Source organism: Chanodichthys erythropterus, chromosome 6 (genome assembly GCF_024489055.1).
Source record: "Chanodichthys erythropterus isolate Z2021 chromosome 6, ASM2448905v1, whole genome shotgun sequence".
In the NCBI taxonomy this organism is placed as follows: domain Eukaryota; kingdom Metazoa; phylum Chordata; class Actinopteri; order Cypriniformes; family Xenocyprididae; genus Chanodichthys; species Chanodichthys erythropterus.
This window is the reverse complement of record NC_090226.1, coordinates 512,501-531,081: the sequence shown is the minus strand read 5'-3', so window position 1 is coordinate 531,081 and position 18,581 is coordinate 512,501. Positions and strand designations below refer to the sequence as shown.

General features: G+C 33.9%; 2 protein-coding genes across 3 annotated transcripts in view; one reads left to right on the top strand and one right to left on the bottom strand.

Annotated features, from left to right (window-relative positions):
* Positions 1-8,677, bottom strand: part of strn (striatin, calmodulin binding protein) — a 44,113-nt gene extending 35,436 nt beyond the window's left edge. For both annotated transcript variants that reach the window (XM_067387622.1, XM_067387624.1), the window contains exon 1: positions 8,297-8,677. In XM_067387622.1, coding sequence (XP_067243723.1) covers positions 8,297-8,506 — 210 coding nt within the window. In that variant the 5' untranslated portion in view covers positions 8,507-8,677. The remainder of the gene's footprint in view (positions 1-8,296) is intronic.
* Positions 8,678-10,978: 2,301 nt separating this feature from the next.
* Positions 10,979-12,760, top strand: map1lc3c (microtubule-associated protein 1 light chain 3 gamma). The gene is made up of 4 exons (XM_067387028.1): positions 10,979-11,235; positions 11,334-11,389; positions 11,461-11,567; positions 12,242-12,760. The coding sequence occupies exons 1-4, from the start codon at positions 11,178-11,180 to the stop codon at positions 12,423-12,425; spliced, it is 405 nt and encodes a 134-aa protein (XP_067243129.1). The 5' UTR covers positions 10,979-11,177; the 3' UTR covers positions 12,426-12,760.
* The last annotated feature ends 5,821 nt before the right edge of the window (positions 12,761-18,581 follow it).

Genomic DNA, 18,581 nt, shown 5'->3' with positions numbered 1-18,581 from the left:
TTATTTAACATCACAACTGACATAACATATGGAATACCCAGAAACACAAATGATTATTGTAGACGTCACTACAGGGAAATAACCCGATTTATTAATAAAGGCATGTCAATGCGGTTTACTTGCGTTGTCGGTTTACTAGTGTGCTCGTTATTTTTCTCCAGCTGATTTATTGACGTCTTTCAGCGGTTGAAACACTGATTGAACGATTATGTGAGACAGGATTCATTTCAGTAAATATTTCAGCATACCTTCTGATGTTCATTCATGTTTATTTGGTGCTGTAACTAGCAGTGAAGATGAAGAGATGATCGGTTCATGATCTGTCACACACATTAAAGCGTTAGTTCACCAAAAAATGAAATTTCTGTCATTAATTACTCTCCCTCATGTCGTTCCACACCCGTAAGACCTTCGTTCATCTTCAGAACACAAATTAAGATATTTTTGATGAAATCTGCATAGCCAGCAATGACATTTCCTCTCTCAAGAATCATTAATGTACTAAAAACATATTTAAATCAGTTCATGTGAGTACAGTGGTTCAATATTAATATTATAAAGTGACGAGAATATTTTTGGTGCACCAAAAAAACAAAATAATGACTTTTCAACAATACAGTGATTGGTTTGGAGCTTTACGAATCGAATCAGTGACTCGGAGTGCCAAAGTCGCGTGATTTCAGCAGTTTTAGTTTTGAAATCGGCCCATAACTATATTGTTGAAAAGTCGTTATTTTGTTTTTTTGGCGCACCAAAATTATTCTCGTGGCATTATAATATTAATATTTTAGTACATTTTAGTTAGTTAGTTATAATATTAATATTTTAGTACATTAATGTATCTTGAGAGAGGAAATGTCATTGCTGGCTATGCAGATTTCATCAAAAATATCTTAATTTGTGTTCTGAAGATGAACAAAGGTCTTACGGGTGTGGAACGACATGAGGGAGAGTAATTAATGACAGAAATTTCATTTTTGGGTGAACTAACTCTTTAAAGAGCACCAAAATTGTATTAATTGTTTGAATTTTACAATAAAAATTTACAGAATTTGAAATCTGAGACTTTGTTTCACATCAAAAGCACAGCATTTATTGCTATTTATTGGATGCGAGGCGCTACAAAGTGTTGTTCATTCAGCAACTGTAAACTGCACAGACTAAAGATCAGTTCTTGGGATTTAAGAATCAATATCGATTAAAATCATCTGTATTTTTCCACAGCCCTGGCACTTATCCACCTTGTTTATCAATGCAGATACAGTAATATTCTGTGAATGTGCGAGACTTTCCATTCATTAGCTGCTTTATCCAAACAACTCGAAGAACAGCAAAGTGCAGTAACTGTTCAAACTATTTCTGTTACAAACCAGCGCGTTTATCTGCGCTAATAAACATATGACACCAAATACCAGTATAAAGCAGCATAACAGGCCGTGCTGCTCTTATGTTAAAAATAAAGTGGAAAATATGGGATAAACAGGAGTGTGTTCATACTAAAAGTTCAGAAGAGAAGTGCACTTCATATACCAGCATGATGCACTTGATAAGTGTGGCATGTTGGACACTTCATGCACTCAACAGTTATGTAAAATTCATATATTAGATGTCATAACTATTGTGTTGTTAGCTTAGTCTGGATGGTAAATTGTGACCATACGCCCTACTCAACGCTCTCTTTCAAGCGTGTGGCGGTGATCTGTCAGGGCGTTTACCTCACACAACAGGCAGGTGTGCATACCTTCACTTACAAGGACAGACTTGCTTTTACAGGCCGTGAGCCATGAACACGAGCATGAAGGGTGGCGTTACTGGAGCATGTTGGGACCTAAAGCTGACGTACTGGTTCTTACAGGACACTCACTTCTCTCAGGAGAACCAAAACACAGAGCCAGTGTCATTTCAGGATTATTTATATCGTTTTTAATGAGTATTCTGATTTAACTTTTATTTTTATATTTTCAGTCATTTTAATTTGTTTACTTTTTTTTGTTGTAATTTTGCAATGTGTTTTTATCATTTTTATTAGTTTTTTTATATTACTATTGAGGCTCAATTTGGTTTTACATCACGTTTAGGTTTAGTTGAATTTTATTTTAACTAAGCAATTGTATTTGTTTTTTTTGTTTTTTAATATTACCATTTATTTTTAATTATTTTTTAATTTCAGTTATAGTCCTTATTTATTTAGTCTTTTTTTCTATTATTTTTTTATTTGTTTTTGATTTATCTTTTATTTTTATATTTTTATATTTTCAATTTTCATTTCAATTTGTAATTTTGTTATGTGCTTTTGTCATTTTTATTAGTTTTTTTTTTTTAAAATATTATTATTGAGGCTCAATTTGGTTTTACATCAAGTTTAGGTTTAGTTGAATTTTATTTTAATTAAGCAATTGTATTTGTTTTTTTTTGTTTTTTTAATATTACCATTTATTTTTAATATCAGTTTTAGTCCTTATTTATTTAGTCTACTTATTTGTTTTTGATTTATCTTTTATTTTTATATTTTCAATTTTCATTTCATTTCATTTCATTTCAATTTGTAATTTTGTTATGTGCTTCTGTCATTTTTATTAGTTTTTTTATATTATTATTGAGGACTAATTTGGTTTTATTTTAATTTAGTTTTAATTTAATTTAGTTTTTCATTTTCATTTTAGTTACATTTTTAGTAATTTTGTCCTTTTTAAAAATATATTACTATTTAAATTTAATTTATTGTTATTTCAGTTTTAGTTTTCAGTTATTTCAAATAATTTTAGTGCTTCAACTTATTTCCGTTTATTGTCAAGCAACATGTAAATTCTGTTTATATGTATACAATTACATATTCTACATGTATATAACATGTAATTTCAGTTTTTCATCTAATATTTATATATTTTATTTTATTTCAATTATTGCTATTGAGGTTTAATTTCATTTTATTTCATTTAGTTCAGTTGTAGTTTTTTATTTATTTTCATTTTCATTTTAGTTTGATTTTTAAGCAATTCTGTCATTTTATTAGTTTGTTTTTATATTACTATTTTTAGGTTTAATTTATAATTTATTTCAGTTTTATTTAATTTATTTATTGTTTTAAGGCAACATGTCTAATTTTTGTTTTTAGTTAGTTTTGCATCTTATATTTATCTCTATAGTTTTTTTTTTTTAATGCTTTATGCTTTTTTTTAATGCTTTATTTTAATGAACAGAAATCGTTTTAGTTTAAGTTAACTCTAATCGGGGCGAGCTGAGAGTTAATTGGTTATTAGCTGAAAAATCAAAGTAGATGAATTAAGAGTTTGTCAGGAATAAGCCAAGCAAGCAGATTATGGGAAGATTAGTGCACTACTAGAGCTGTTTAACAGGAAATAAGGGCATGTGTGATTGACTGAGTTCATGAGTCAAGCAGCTTATGTCAAACCCAACCTGAAGCCAGTGGGAAAGTCCTGCACCTCCCCGCCCAACACACGGCGATGAAACCTGAGAGCGTGACTCCGACCGGCCCTTCTAACAGGTCTCCTCCGCGCGGCAGCTCAGATGGCGCACACAGATGGCCACGCATTCACACGCTCCGACGCTCATACGCAAACCCAACAAGAGCACAGGGAAACCCGGAGCCGGATCAATTATTCACTCCTGCGACCGTCCTGTCGGCACCGTCCACAAAAGAGCGAGAAACACAGCAAGAGATGCCTTCTGAAAACTGCAACGGATGCCAAAAAGTAGGGAAAACAGGGTGAATGTAAATGCAAAGTGTAGGAAAATGTGTAATGTGCACATCTGACCAAAGCAGACGCTCATGTGAACTCCAACCAACCAAAAGAACGACCAATGAGAGCGGGTGATGTGAGAACATCAGACGGTGTTACTCATGGCTGGACGGAGAGTCACATGCTGGTCTGACATCACTGCCTTTCCCAGTCAAAACACACGCGCACACACACTGACTATGGCAGTCAAAACACAGTTCCTGAAACTCTGAGAACATTACTTTCTCCATGTGACACCTGGATTCAAATGTTGTGGCCTCCATCACTACAAACAAACAAAAACATGCCAACATCATATAATGAAGGCGTGAGTCATGTCAACATCATCATTGCAAAAGTGCAAAAGAGAAGAAAAACAAAAAATATGTTTCTTCCATTTCAGACCGTGATCTTTCCAACATGATTACGTCATGCGTGGAGCATCACAGAGCAGTGCAAGACGAGCATTTGTGGTTAAAAAGTATATAATGTTTATTTTTTTAAGTAAATGTCTGATGGTTTCTCTAGATGAGACTCTTATTCCTCGTCTGGGATCATGTAGAGCTCTTTGAAGCTGCACTGAAACTGACATTTGGACCTTCAACCCGTTGAACCCCAGTGAAGTCCACTATATGGAGAAACATCCTGGAATGATTTTTAAAATATATTAAAATAACACCACCACAAATTCATTGCCTTTAAATCTCCTTCACTAGAAATATTAAAGCTTAACCACAAGAACAGACGGGTCTACTTGACCATGCTGACCCATGACTGAAGCGCTGATGTGAGTCAGTCAAACTCCAGCTTACACGATCAACATCCCTCTCTGGTCAAGCCTGGCATTCCCGTTTCTCATCCGAGGACACGACGCAAGCGGAGAGAGAGAAAGCCGAGCATCAGCAGTATGAGTCACCAACATCAGCTCATAAAACTCTTCTGTTCGGTCCTGTTTCCCAGCATCACTCCAACAGCAGCGCTGCCTACACACTCTGGCACACTCGTTTGTGATGCTAATGGCCTTTAATTTCACACCGCCACGTCTCTTACTTCAGGTAGCAGGAGCCTACATGCAAACGGAGCGAATTATATTCCTTTCAATTGATTGTCAAGGTGCCGGAGGGCGATTTCAACATATGACGGCCTCTCCTACACGCCGGCGCCCACACAGAGCTATGAAAGGCATGCTGGTTACGAAAGAAACCAAACACCCGTCAGGATCTCCTCATTGAGACGCTGCCTTCTAGGGAAGTCACATGCATCCATACTTTAAGTGCATGCTGAAATACAAACGTACAAATGTTATGATTTCAGTGCCGATATCAAACATCCTGATTTAGAAGCCATAAGCTATTTCTGACCTCCTCAGTGTTGATGGGCGGGCCGCAGACAAAGCTTGGAAGTTGACGCCCACTGCTGTGATTGGGTAACTTTTTGCATATTAAAATTATTTTCAACGTCCGCGCTATTACACATTTGGAAAACTTTCGATTTTCGCCAATTCCGATATATTTATTTCTTATGTGTTTGCGAGGTGATTATTACATTCTATTAGTGATGTCTTAATAAAATTAAAAATAAAAAATCATTTTAGGTTTGAAACCTTTCATACAAACACATTTTATGAGTATCAGTAGCTGTTGATATTGATATTGAAAAACTCAAATGTCAGGGTGGCACAACTGCAAACATGGGACTTTTATTATGAATTGTCAAGGTAATAACAGTAAACATGATAATGAAAAAAACTTCATAAATCTCTCAAATACTGGTTAAAAACTGCTCATTTCAAGTATGGGTAGGTAGGTTCACTTTTGTCAGGTGGTACAACTACACTATATAACTATTTGGTTGTACCGCCTGACATTAAAACAGTCAAAAAGTGTCATGTTTAAAAGTGAACTGACTGGAATTTGTTAAAAATAAAGTTCATCCACGCTTTATTAATGTTAGGATCAGAAGGATAGCTTGTGTTTTTCCACAACTCGGCACTTCAAAACGACTTTAATCCTCAGGTTTTGTTGTGTTTGTGTCAGTCTCGTATTTATATCATGTGTGAATTGGTGGGCGGGGCCAAACAGGTGATGAGAAGCGGTCTTTTGTTGCACTGTGACGTAATAATGTGACAAAATCTGAAACGGGTCATTTAATAAAAGCCGTTTTTGGACTAATTAGGAAGTTTTTAGCACTGAAATAGTACAACAACCTCTTACATGTCAAAAGGGAAAATGTCATTTAATAGTGATCATGATTTCTGCTTCTCTTGTTTATTTAAGCGATATTTATGCAAACATGAATCTCCGTTATATTGTTTGTGATTGTATTGTAGCAGAGGTTGCGTAAGTGCATTTATTCGGTAACCACAAAGTCTTTTCTGCGGTTTTGATAGAAAGACATTAAAGGTGTGGTTGATTATGATTTGACTTTTGTAACTTTAGTTAGTGTGTAATGTTGCTGTTTGATCATAAACAACATCTGCAAAGTTACGACACTCAAAGTTCAATGCAAAGAGAGATATTTTCTTTTACAGAAATCGCTTTTTAAACAGCTGGTAGGGACTACAACAAGCTTCTTCCCGGGTTAGTGACATCACAAACCCTAACATTTACATAAACCAAAAACAAAAACAACTCTTCCTCTTCTCTAAAGCAGCCCAACATGGCCCCGCCCCCTTTGTTGAGTGTTCTCGGGGGCGGGGCCATGTTGGGCTGCTTTAGAGAAGAGGAAGAGTTGTTGTAGTCGAGTGTTGTTGTCATGCCGTCATTTTACGCCGGACTGCTTCACAAACGAGGGTCAATTCAACACAAAAGATGAACATGACGGCACATGCTAGTGGATGAGTTGAATCAACTCCACAGCAACTACATCAATTTATCCACTAACCATTCAGAAACGTCTAAAAGTTGTAACTTCTTCCTGAGTCTCTCCATCAGTGTCGACTCCGGTTTGAACAATGTAAGGCTGAACACTTTCCTCATTTTGGCTGCGTGAGATTCTCCAGCTTTGTTGTTGTTGAGCAGTTAAAGCTCCGCCCTCTTCTGGAGCAGCAGCTCATTTGCATTTAAAGGGACACACACAAAAACGGCGTGTTTTTGCTCACACCCAAATAGAGGCAAATTTGACAAGCGATAATAAATGATCTGTGGGGGATTTTAAGAAAATAGAAGCTTTTACCAGTTTCAAAGGTAAAATAATAAACCTCAAGTTGAAAAATATCATACTGATGCCTTTAAATTCCCCGTAAAACAAATTGTTTTATGATATCATTAATTTCCCCAGTACTGAAATCTCCGTCACATGGCCAGCAGTTTCTGGTTTGTCCTTCATTCAACATGCATAATAAAATGCAACTATACGGACGTCCGGGTAAACGGTCCATAAATGCCAAAGCCATTCCCACAGCATTCATTAATCAATCGCTGCCCTTTAGGTCTAAATATCTCATCTCAATCACAGAGAAGTGTGCGCCAAGGACTAACAGGTAGTAAAGCATGACATTGCACAAGGGTACGCAGAAGTTCAGCCACTACCACTGAAGATCAAGGACGCGAGATGGTCAGCTTCAGTCAAAGACAACCAGCCAGGCACAGGACTGTCCAGCGTTTAAGGCCTTCCTCATAGTTGTGTTGATACACTTTCCTCAGTTATGCAGATAAAGCAGGCAGACTGATGATGTCACCGACTCCAACTGTGACATCATCACGAGAAATATCGGTCACATTTACACTCGTGATTTTAGGGCCATGAAGATTTTTGCATTTTGACAATTAATGTAGGGATGCTTCCATTTTAATTCTCTTTATGATGATTCCTAATAGATCATCGTAAGTGGTTCTGTTCATACATTATATTAAATTAAAATTAAAAGATATATATATATATATATATATAGAGAGAGAGAGAGAGAGAGAGAGAGACAGAGAGAGCTTTTAATAAATACATAGAATATATATACAGATATACACTATATATTAAAAGCTATATATTCTGTATACATATATATACAAATATATATAATGTGTATATATATATATATATATATATATATATGTATATTATACACACACATATATGTACACATATATACACACATATTATATATACATATATAGACACACACACATAAATATATATATATATATTCAAAAATATCTTAATGGTGATACAAACAGGCTTTATTTTCTTTATGCAAAAGGATGTAAAGGCTAAATTTATGATTATTCAACATGACGTTTTTTTTTGTTTTTTTTTAGAATCGCAGTGCAAGTCAGGAATTTAAAAAATGTGCATGAAGAATTCCTGTCAAGAACACGTCCTGTCCATATTTCACAGCAAGATTAAGAAATGATATTTTCCCCTGTTCGCTTCAGTCGCAGATCTGGTCGAGTTACTGTACAGAAACTCAAGTTTTTCTGCTGCTGCGTTGAATGTACAGGGCTGTGCGTGCGCGCGCGCGTGTAACGTCAGCGAGAGAAAAACAAGCCCACAAATGTCTGATTGTGACTTTTGGCGCTTCAAATCACCTCAGAAAATAACGGTCACAAGAGGCGCGTTACCTGCAGTTCGGCGCGCTCCACCTCCCATTGCGCTCGTTCCACCTCGAAACGGGCCCACTCGTGCTGCAGAAAGTGTAAAATCCCCGGAATACTGTACTGAGCGCGGGCCGTCTCGCCGCCGTCGCCCGGTTGTGGCGCTTTCGCTCCGCCGGGAAGGACCGAGTTGTTGTTGTTGTTGAAGAACACACCGGGGCCCGCCTGCTCGTCCATGGCTAGGCCGAGAATCGGAGGTCTGATCGACCACACGGACACTAGATTTCGTCCGATCGCTCTCTCTCTCTCTCCGCTGCAATATCCGCCTCGGTGCTCGAAGGGAAACGGGGCGGCTGCGGAGCTCGACTCACCGCGAGCTGCTGCTGCTGCTGCTGTCACTTCATGACGTTTCCGCTAGTTGTGCTCGATTCGCGAATGAATCGTTCTTCTGAGCCGACTCGCTGAACTGATTCTGTCGAACCGATCAGCTTACAAATAACATTCCGTCTTAGTTTGAATTTTAATAGATGTATAAGCGTATATTTTAATTACATCTAAATTAGATTCATTTTAATTAAAAAATATTTATTAAAATGTTTATTAATATGAATCGTTCTTGCACTTTAAATTGCATTGATTTGTTCGGAATTTGATTAACTGACATGTGTTATACATCACTACAATATTATTTTTTTTTATATAAACACTACCATTCAAAAGTTTGTAAACATTACTATTTTTAATGCTTTTGAAAGAAGTCTCATTAAGGCTGCGTTTATTTGATCAAAAATACAGAAAAAAACAGTAATGTTGTGAAATATTATTGCAATTTTAAATAATGGTTTTCTATTTTAATATACTTTAGAATATAATTTATTAAGCTGAATTTTCAGCATCATTACTCCAGTCTTCAATCCTTCAGAAATCATTCTAATATGATGATTTGATACTCAGTTATTATCAATGTTGGAAACTGTTGTCGCTTAATATTTTTTGGAAACTGTGATACTTTTTTTCAGGATTCATTGATGAATAAAAGGTTAAAAAGAACAGCATTTATTCAAAATGGAAATATTTTCTAACAATATAAATCTTTCTATCACTTTTTATTAATTTAACACATCCGTGCTGAAAAAAATATTAATTTCTTCCAAAAAAAGAAATACTAACCCCAAATTGTTGAACAGTAGTGTATATTGTTACAAAAGATTTAATTTAAATAAATGCTGCTCTTTTTAACATTTTATTCGTCAAAGAATCCTGAAAAAAAGTAAAAAAGTATCACCTTATAAAAAAAATTAAGCAGCACAACATTTGTAATAAATCATCATATTTCACATATCATCAAAATTCAGCGTTGCATCCCGGAGATAAATTATATTTTAAGTATATTATAATAGAAAAACATTATTTTAAATAGTAATAATATTTTACAATATTAGATTTATTTTATAATTTATTTTTATTTATTATTTTTTCTGTATTTTTGATCAAATAAATGCAGGCTTGATGAGCAGAAGAGACTTCTTTCGAAAACATTAAAGATAGTAATGTTTCCAATCTTTTGAATGGTAGTGTATAACGTTGATATCACATTTTATTTTAATTATATAGACAAATTATGTATGTATATGTTAGCATATTCTGAGTTTTTTCACCATATTTTACCAGTTTACTGTTATTTTTATATTTTAGTTTTAGTTATTTTAGTACATCAAGGTTTTAAGTTTTTTTTTAAATTTCAGTTAATGTTTATATTATTTATTTTATCAACAAAAATGTTTTTATTTTAGTTTTAAGTATAATAACACTGCTCATATAGTATATCAATTAATGCAATCATAAAAAGCAACTTTTATAATATTTATATAGGAATTAGAAAATGCTTTTTCTACCCCCCAAAAAAATTATTTGACGTGTTAAAAACAAACAACATATGATAATTTGTATGCATCAAAAACATAACTGGAAATAAAATGACTTCCTCTAAATACCATAAATGCACTAAATTTATGAAGCTTGTGATAAAAGCACCAAATGTTTGTCAAACAACACAAAGTTCATGATAAATGCGCGGATGTCTGAATATGCCTCTAAAGAACCGAACCGTTCGAACGAATCGATTCGGTCAAATGACTCGCACTTCACAACGCTGGTTTCCGCTCATCTCACGCCCACAATCAGGTCAACAGATCGCTGCGAGCACGAAGCTCTCTGATTGGAAAGAACAAACAATTTGCACTGTGAATAGCCAATCAGAGACGAGTGCGCTGAGCATGCTGGGACTTGTAGTTCGGAATCGTATTTTTTTTTTTTTCTGCCAAATGTTCTCAGTTTCAGAGTTATTGTTTATTGATAGCGGTTAAATACACACCCAAACACAAGCAAAATAAAGATTTGTAGATTTTAAACACACAATTTGACTACAAATAAAATAAGCGATATGCAAATGAACAACAGTATAGTAGTAAATGATAAAAAATTAACATTACATAATCGAGTCAACCGAATGCGACATAATTTCACAATGGATTCATTTGTTTAAGTGGTCATGTCATGTCATGCAAGAACTGTTACACAACACTACAATACTAAGCTCTGTTTTACACACACCCTGAACAACACAAAGATCCATTCAGACCCTCATTTACCTGCAACACTGTAGGAATGCGAATCTTCATACTTATTATGCGTCGACAAAAAGATTTATGTTAAAACAACTGGAAAACATCAACATTTTGCATTAGTATTTTTTATTTTTTAACTCTTATTGTGGATTTATTATTTATTTATTTATACTGGTAAAGTGGCGGCGCGCGTGACCCGTGACGTCACCGCCGGCGCACTATTTAATTAGTGTTAGTGCGCCTCGCCACAATTAGTGCGCAGGTCAGCGGAGCGACTCATCATGCCTCCCTTTGAGAAACCTCAACATCCCAAACCTTTCAAGCAGAGGAAGAGTTTAGGTATGTGTCTTTATATCGTACAAACATTAGATGATCTGATGACAAACTGTCAAATTTAAAAGTTGTCTTTGATTTTTTAAATACTGATCACGAATCAGCCACGAGGAAACACGAGGTGGCGGGAATCAGAACCAAGTTTCCGACTAAAATCCCGGTAGGAAAAGCTCATTTCTGTGTGTAGTTCATCTGTTACTGGTTGTGTGAGTTAATTGATGTTTATTTCAGGTGATTATTGAGCGATATCAAAGAGAGAAGTATTTGCCTCCTCTGGATAAAACAAAGTTCCTCGTGCCTCAAGAACTCACTATGACTCAGTTCGTCACCATCATCAGGTGAGCAAAACATTTCAGCACTTTCGTTATTCACAATTGTGTGAAAATGGGTCTAAATCTAAATTTTATTTCTCAAATATATTTTTTATTTTATATATAGATATGTTAAAATATAATTTAATATTTTATATGTAAAAAATATTATATATTTGTATAATTGTTTTTTTTTTTATATATATCTACTGTGGTATCAAATGTTCAGATGTTCTAATTTGTTACACTGTTAATTTAAGTATAAGTTATGTTGTAATATTTGATTGTTGTATACTTCTATTATACAGATGTGTTTATTGTTTTATGTATATAGGCTTTGGCAATATTGTAGGATTTACAGTCATGTCAATAATGCAATTTTGAATTTTTTATATATATATATATATATATATATATTTTTATATATATATCAATGGTAAAGTGTCCCAATCAACTTGAATTTACCCTATATGTATGTGTGTGCATTTTTTTATATATATAATATATATATATATATATATATTTTTTTTTATTATTAATTTTTAAGCGTGTGCAATAATAGTAGCTGGTGTGTATTATTCCATGGATCCAGAGGATTCTCATACGGTACAGTGAACAGAGGCATCAGCTGATTGTCACCTGGGTGGGTTTAAGGACTTTCTCACGGGATTTTTTTCCTCACGTCTGGTTCGATTTCTCAGGAATCGGATGACCCTGATGCCCAATCAAGCTTTCTACCTGCTGATCAATAACTCCGGCATCGCCAGCATGTCCGTGACCATGGCTCAGCTCTATAAGGACCATAAAGATGAAGATGGTTTCCTGTACATGACGTACGCCTCACAGGAGATGTTCGGACACTCTGTGGGATATAAGAACAGGTGATGAGATCAGATGGGTTTACTTCACTGAACTGCGAGGAGATATTTAAGTCTTTGTATATAGTGGTAACTTTTTAGATCTGCTAATCTCTTCTTTTTCTATTGTATGTTTTAATTGTCTGTGTAATAAATTCTTTAATTCGTGCATCGTCACTAGAGGGAGACGTCTGTTCATTCATGTGCTGCAGGAGCGTCCTCGAATGTGCCTGAGAAATAAAACTGAATGCCAATTTTTCATTGGTTAATCATGTGGTGATTTAAAAAAAAAAAATAAAGGATCTTGTTCGTGTTTGTTGCTTTTATTTTTGAAAGCAGAGTTCTGTGCAATGTTAAATCAAATTTATTTATAAAGGTGTTTCACTGCCATTAAAGTTTATTTATTTTATGTATATTAGACTAAGTTCAGTTTTATAAAGTATTGTCAGCAAAACAATTTCACAATTAAAATGATTTCTTTCTCCCTGTTGCATTTTAAATTTATCACACAAATGAACCTCCAATTAGTTTACACAAATTTATTTTTCAAAATGGTTAAACTATAGTAGTCAACATTTGAAGTGGGTCAAAACCTTCTTAGGACAACTTTGAACTTTTTCGATCCACTTCAAATGTTGACTACTGTAGTTCAAAACTAAATACAAACACAATCTGCTACATTTATACAGTAATGTCATAATAAAATATATTCCAAATCTCAAAAATAAAGTTTTTTTTTTTTCTTTTTTAAACATAATTTATAAACCTTTATAAAAAAAGATGACATCCAAAGTATGTAAGGAAATGCAACTAGACATTTCATTGAATCCAAAAGGTTTTAATTATATTTTTCTACATTTAAAGATTTTGAAGTGTCAAAAGGTCATTCGGTTTAACCGTCCAAAGCCCAATACAGCCATTTCATTTGTGATTAAAACCTCTTAAAGTAATGTGTATATTATTTTGTCATGATTTTATAACATCATATATCAACATAGTGCAAAATGATATTAAAATTATGTGTAGAAGTATGATTTTCATTGATGTCATTCGGAGTAACCGATATAAAAGGGACCATTTTGGATCAAGTCATGTGGTAAATATCATGTGACATCATTCAGGACCACATGGTCATGAAGCAAAGTAACTAACTCTCTTAACTATTTGATAAATTCATGTTTTCTCTTGATCATACGCATGTCCCGAAACATCAGGTCATTCGGTGCAACCGCTATAAAACATGGAAAATGTTGGAATATTTTAAAAACTTGTACTAAATATAAAATATTTCTATATTTAGCTAGATATCAGCCTGTTAGCATTGATTGAAAATATCGTCATTCGGTATAACTGAAATTTTGGTTAAACCAAATGACTTTTTTGGTGACAAATCTTGTAAAAAATGACAAAATCAGTGTTAATGAGATGATGTGGTTTTTATAATCAATTAACACTTAATAAAACTTCAAAATTAATTACATCCATTATGTTTTTTACACTTTTAAAAACCTTATTCGTCAATGACCCAAATGTGAAATTAACCGCTGTGCCAAGAAGGCAAGGAGAAGTGTGTGTGAGTTTTGAAAATGTGTCATTAGTGTAGAACTTCACCAGTTCGCGCTCTCGGATGAAAGCAGCCTGCAGGTGGCGCTCTTGTGCTGCTCAGTGTCTCTGGTGTTTCTCCTGTGGGCATATCTAAAGATTGAGGAGTGAATTCACTTCACGCCAGCAGAGAGGTCAATTAAATTTGTGCGTCTCATTTTGGTAATGAGGATCATTGCGGATGCCTGTAGGAGATGAGTGTGATGGTCTGAGAACAGAAGCACTTCTCTCAGGCTCTTCAGACAAACATTAAATCTGAGTATAAAGAGTGTTTAAACAGAGTTTCTACTCTATATAACAATATAACTTCATTACACGAGATTGTCATGCTCAAAGTTTCAGTGGTTTCTTCAATATTAATCAAGCGATAGAACGATAGATAGATGTGTGTTTTGTTGAAGGTCTTTGACTCTGTTGTTCTGGTTAATGCTGCGTTTGATCATTAACAGCTTTGAGTCTCTAAAGTTAATGAAGCTCGTCATCTTCTGCAGATCCTCCTGAAGAACAGCGAACTTCACCATCGACTCGTTCGTGTCGTTAAAGCAAAGAAACGCAGTATCTGCTCAAATATGTATTTTTCAACAACAACAAAAAGAATCAAAATGTGACCTCTGACCCCGACACACACCGGCTCATGTCTGGAGGACAGCAGGACTCATTAATAATTCACTGGCGTTATTTGGGAAAGACGGTGACATCACTGGTCAGGTGACCACAGATGTGAGTCTCGTGAGTAGCAGAAGAATTAATATTTCATAACCTTCCCTGGAGGTCCATGAAAAGAGCACATGATTAATTAATGCGATCGGGGCTGAAATCAGACGTTCAGAGGATGATGTAAGGAATGAAGAAGAGCGTCATCATCATCATCAGAGTGTGTTCAGACACCCTTCAGTGTGTTTAATGACAAATATTAATAAAAGCACGTTCACTTTACATGAATCACTGCAGATGATCTGAAATTTACATTTTCTGAAGTAAACATTTATATTTTACATTATATTTAAGCTATCACATTATTAATCATTTTTCATTTTATATTTCCTTTTTTATATAGTAATATAATTATAGCTGTTATGCATATTAATATACTATAAAACCTGTATATTACAATAGTTTGTATAATAAAAATAAATGTATTATTTTATAAATAAATATATAACATAGACAAGCATTCAGACACACATTTACACACTCACACACACACACACACACATTAGCGTTGTCTTGAGTCGTCAGTTCAGTGTGTGTGTCGTCGGGTTCATGTAAATCACACAATAACGACCTGCAGAAACACAAGGAGAAAAATCTATGAATTATTATATCCACAAAATCAGTTTCATGCCTTATAAATCCTGACCTGCTCCGGCATCAGATCTGTAGGTGGCGCTGCTGCTCCAGAGGATCTCAGTGATCATCGCTCAGACTCCAGTGATCCTGACGGAGAACTGCGGAAGATCCTCCTGGAGCTGGAGATAATGAGGAGAGCTAATGGACCACATTAACTGCTGAAAATGGAGGCGGTTAATGTATATCTGGTGTGTGTGTGTGTGTGTGTGTGTGTGTGTGTGTGTGTGTGTGTGTGTGTGTGTGTGTGTGTGTGTGTGTGGTTTGGAAAGTACTTTTTGTTTTATTACTTATATCTAGTGTTCCTTTATCTACTCAATGTAATGTTATGGTTGCATTTATAAAGACATGCTGGTCTGATCACCAGGTGACCGCGTCTGACCTCTTGACCCTTCACCCCGCTTCACTGAGATCATGTGAACCAGAGAGAAGGACAAATAAAGGATAACACACAGTCACTGGGAAGAAAATGAGGTCAGACAGGAGATTTTGAGTGCGTTCCTGATCCATTAACGGTCCAGACGCTGTCAGTGGAGCGTCACATGATCTGAGCTGTGAGGAGGTCATGAGCGCTCGCAACCGCCACCCGTGCGTCGAGGCCACGGCGTCCTGGGAATCATGGGAAAGTGTTTGCAAACGCTGCAGCGGGATTCCACCAAACATCTCTGAAATTAATTTTAATTTATTTCATTACAAAAGATTTTAAAAATACAATCAAATAATTTTTATTAAAATAATAATACAAATAAATTATTTATTGTAAAAATAACAAGCATTTTTTTGAAAACAGGTATCACATCCATACTAATAAACTTCTTTGTAATGCCCTCATTAGATTTAATTCTTGACTTTAAAATGGTATGTAATTACGGAAGAGGATTAGGGCCAAGCAATAATAAAAAAATTAAAACCATCTCGAGATTAAAGTTGTTAAATTATGATAAAAAAATTAAATTATGAGAAAAAACTCGTTAAATTTCGAGAAAAAAGTCTAGATAAAATGTTGAGAATAAAGTCATTAAATTATGAGAAAAAGTTGTTAAATTACGAATTTGTTCTCATAATCTAACAAGTTTTTTCTCGGAATTTAACGAGTTTATTCTCAACATTTTATCTAGACTTTTTTCTCGAAATTTAACAACTTTAATCTCAAAATGGTTTTATTTTTTTTAATATTGCTTGGCCCTAATCCTCTTCCGTATGTAATTGTGCTTTTTATTTATTCTGAATTATCAATTTTTTTAAATTACAAAAATATTTAAAAATACAAGCAAATATTTTGTAAAAATACAATACATTATTTTTAACATATAAATATCAATATAAATAAAATAATTATTTTTATGAGATTTTTTACACATTTTCTTTATAAAAACTAGTATAAATTATTAATTGAATTAAATTATAAATATACAATAAATTATTTTTCAAAAATCATATAAATAATAATACAAATAAAATAATTATTTTATAATTATTATAAAAATAGATATTTTTTACACATTTTCTTTCTAAAAAAGTATCACATCCATACTGTTAAACATTTGTCACAATAAGACAAACATGATTTAAGAATAATAAGATTTAATTATTGACTTTAAAATGGTTTGTAATTGTGCTTTTTATTTATTATGAATGATCAATTTTATTAAATTATTAAAAATACAATTAAAAAATATTAAAAATACAATAAAATGTTTTTAAAAATAATAGAATAATAATACAAATAAATAATGTTTTTATAATTATTATTATACAAATAACAACATTATTTAATCATATTATAAATTATACTTTTATTAAAGTATAAAAATATAAACATTACAATTATTTTTTTACTTATTATATAAATAATAATAATATAAATGAAATAATTATTTTATGATTATTATAAAAATAACTAGATTTTTTTACGCATTTTCTTTATAAAAGAATAGTTTTTGATCATATTATAAATTATTAATTGTATTAAATGATAAAATACAATAAATTAGTTTTCTAAATATCATAGAAATAATAATACAAATGAAATAATTATTTTATGATTAATATAAAAATTAACACATTTTCTTTGTAAAAAAGAAAAAAAGTCACGATAAGCATGAATTAAGAATCCAGATTTAATTCTGTAACCAGGATTTGTTTCCTGTTTTTTTCTTCTGTGAACTTCACATTTCATCAATCATTGTGGGATATAGTGAGGACGTCAGTGACTTCAGTCTCCGCTCACAGCGGTGTCCATTTCCCCTCGCTTGAACTGATGATGTCACCCATGTCCCATGAGGCCCTGCTTCTGTTTCAGCAGCGCTTCAATTATTTACAGTGTTTAATTGAAGCAGTCGAACCACAGAGAGCCTCCCGTGATGTCCAGTGGAACCGTATCCGTCCTTCAGCCCATCCGAGAGTATCAGTGACGCGTGGAAGGACAAATCATGCTTTACTAAATCTCAATTATGACTTCAAAAGTTAAAGTTATGTAATAAAATGACATTCTGTTACATAATTCAGAATTTTTATTTTACAAAAGCATTATTTTTCTCTTATATGGCGTAAATGTGCTTCCATAATGATGCAAGATACTTGAACACATCATTTTGTAATCACGTATTTATGCGTAATATCTGCCGGGAACTGAATCTGCTGCTCGGGTCGCATTCGGACGAGGCTCTGTTAAAATCTCTCGCCCACACAAACAAAATGAGCCAGAGACAAACAGAAACGCTTGAAAACTAGCACACAACGCTGCAGATGTGAACATAAACACGATCTCACGACTGTAAACATGCGCTGCCGCCGCAAACAAACACCATCTGCTCTACTGATTTACACACAAATACATCACCCATCTGAATGTTCAACGCACATATTCATTTTGTCAACTTTTAAACACGTTTCGCAAGCATTTAGGGGTTAAAAACAAGAGCTCAGTGACGTCAGCTGAAAGAAACATCATTTCAGAAGTGGTTATACAGACATAAACAACACATTTCTTTGAATTCACTCATTTAACAGTTTTAATGCATGTATTATGCATATAGGCTTTATTTTTAATGCATAGACTTACATTAGTTAAAGTTAAAAATCATATATTGGGTTAATTTTGACAGCGTTGTTGAGCAAACTTAGCCTAGGCTGCAGGTCAAACGAATTTAATTTGGTGTCTTTTTAACATCAACAAACAGTAAAGGGGCCGTCCAGTGTGGAGGATGAACCAATCAAATAACAGAGATGAAGT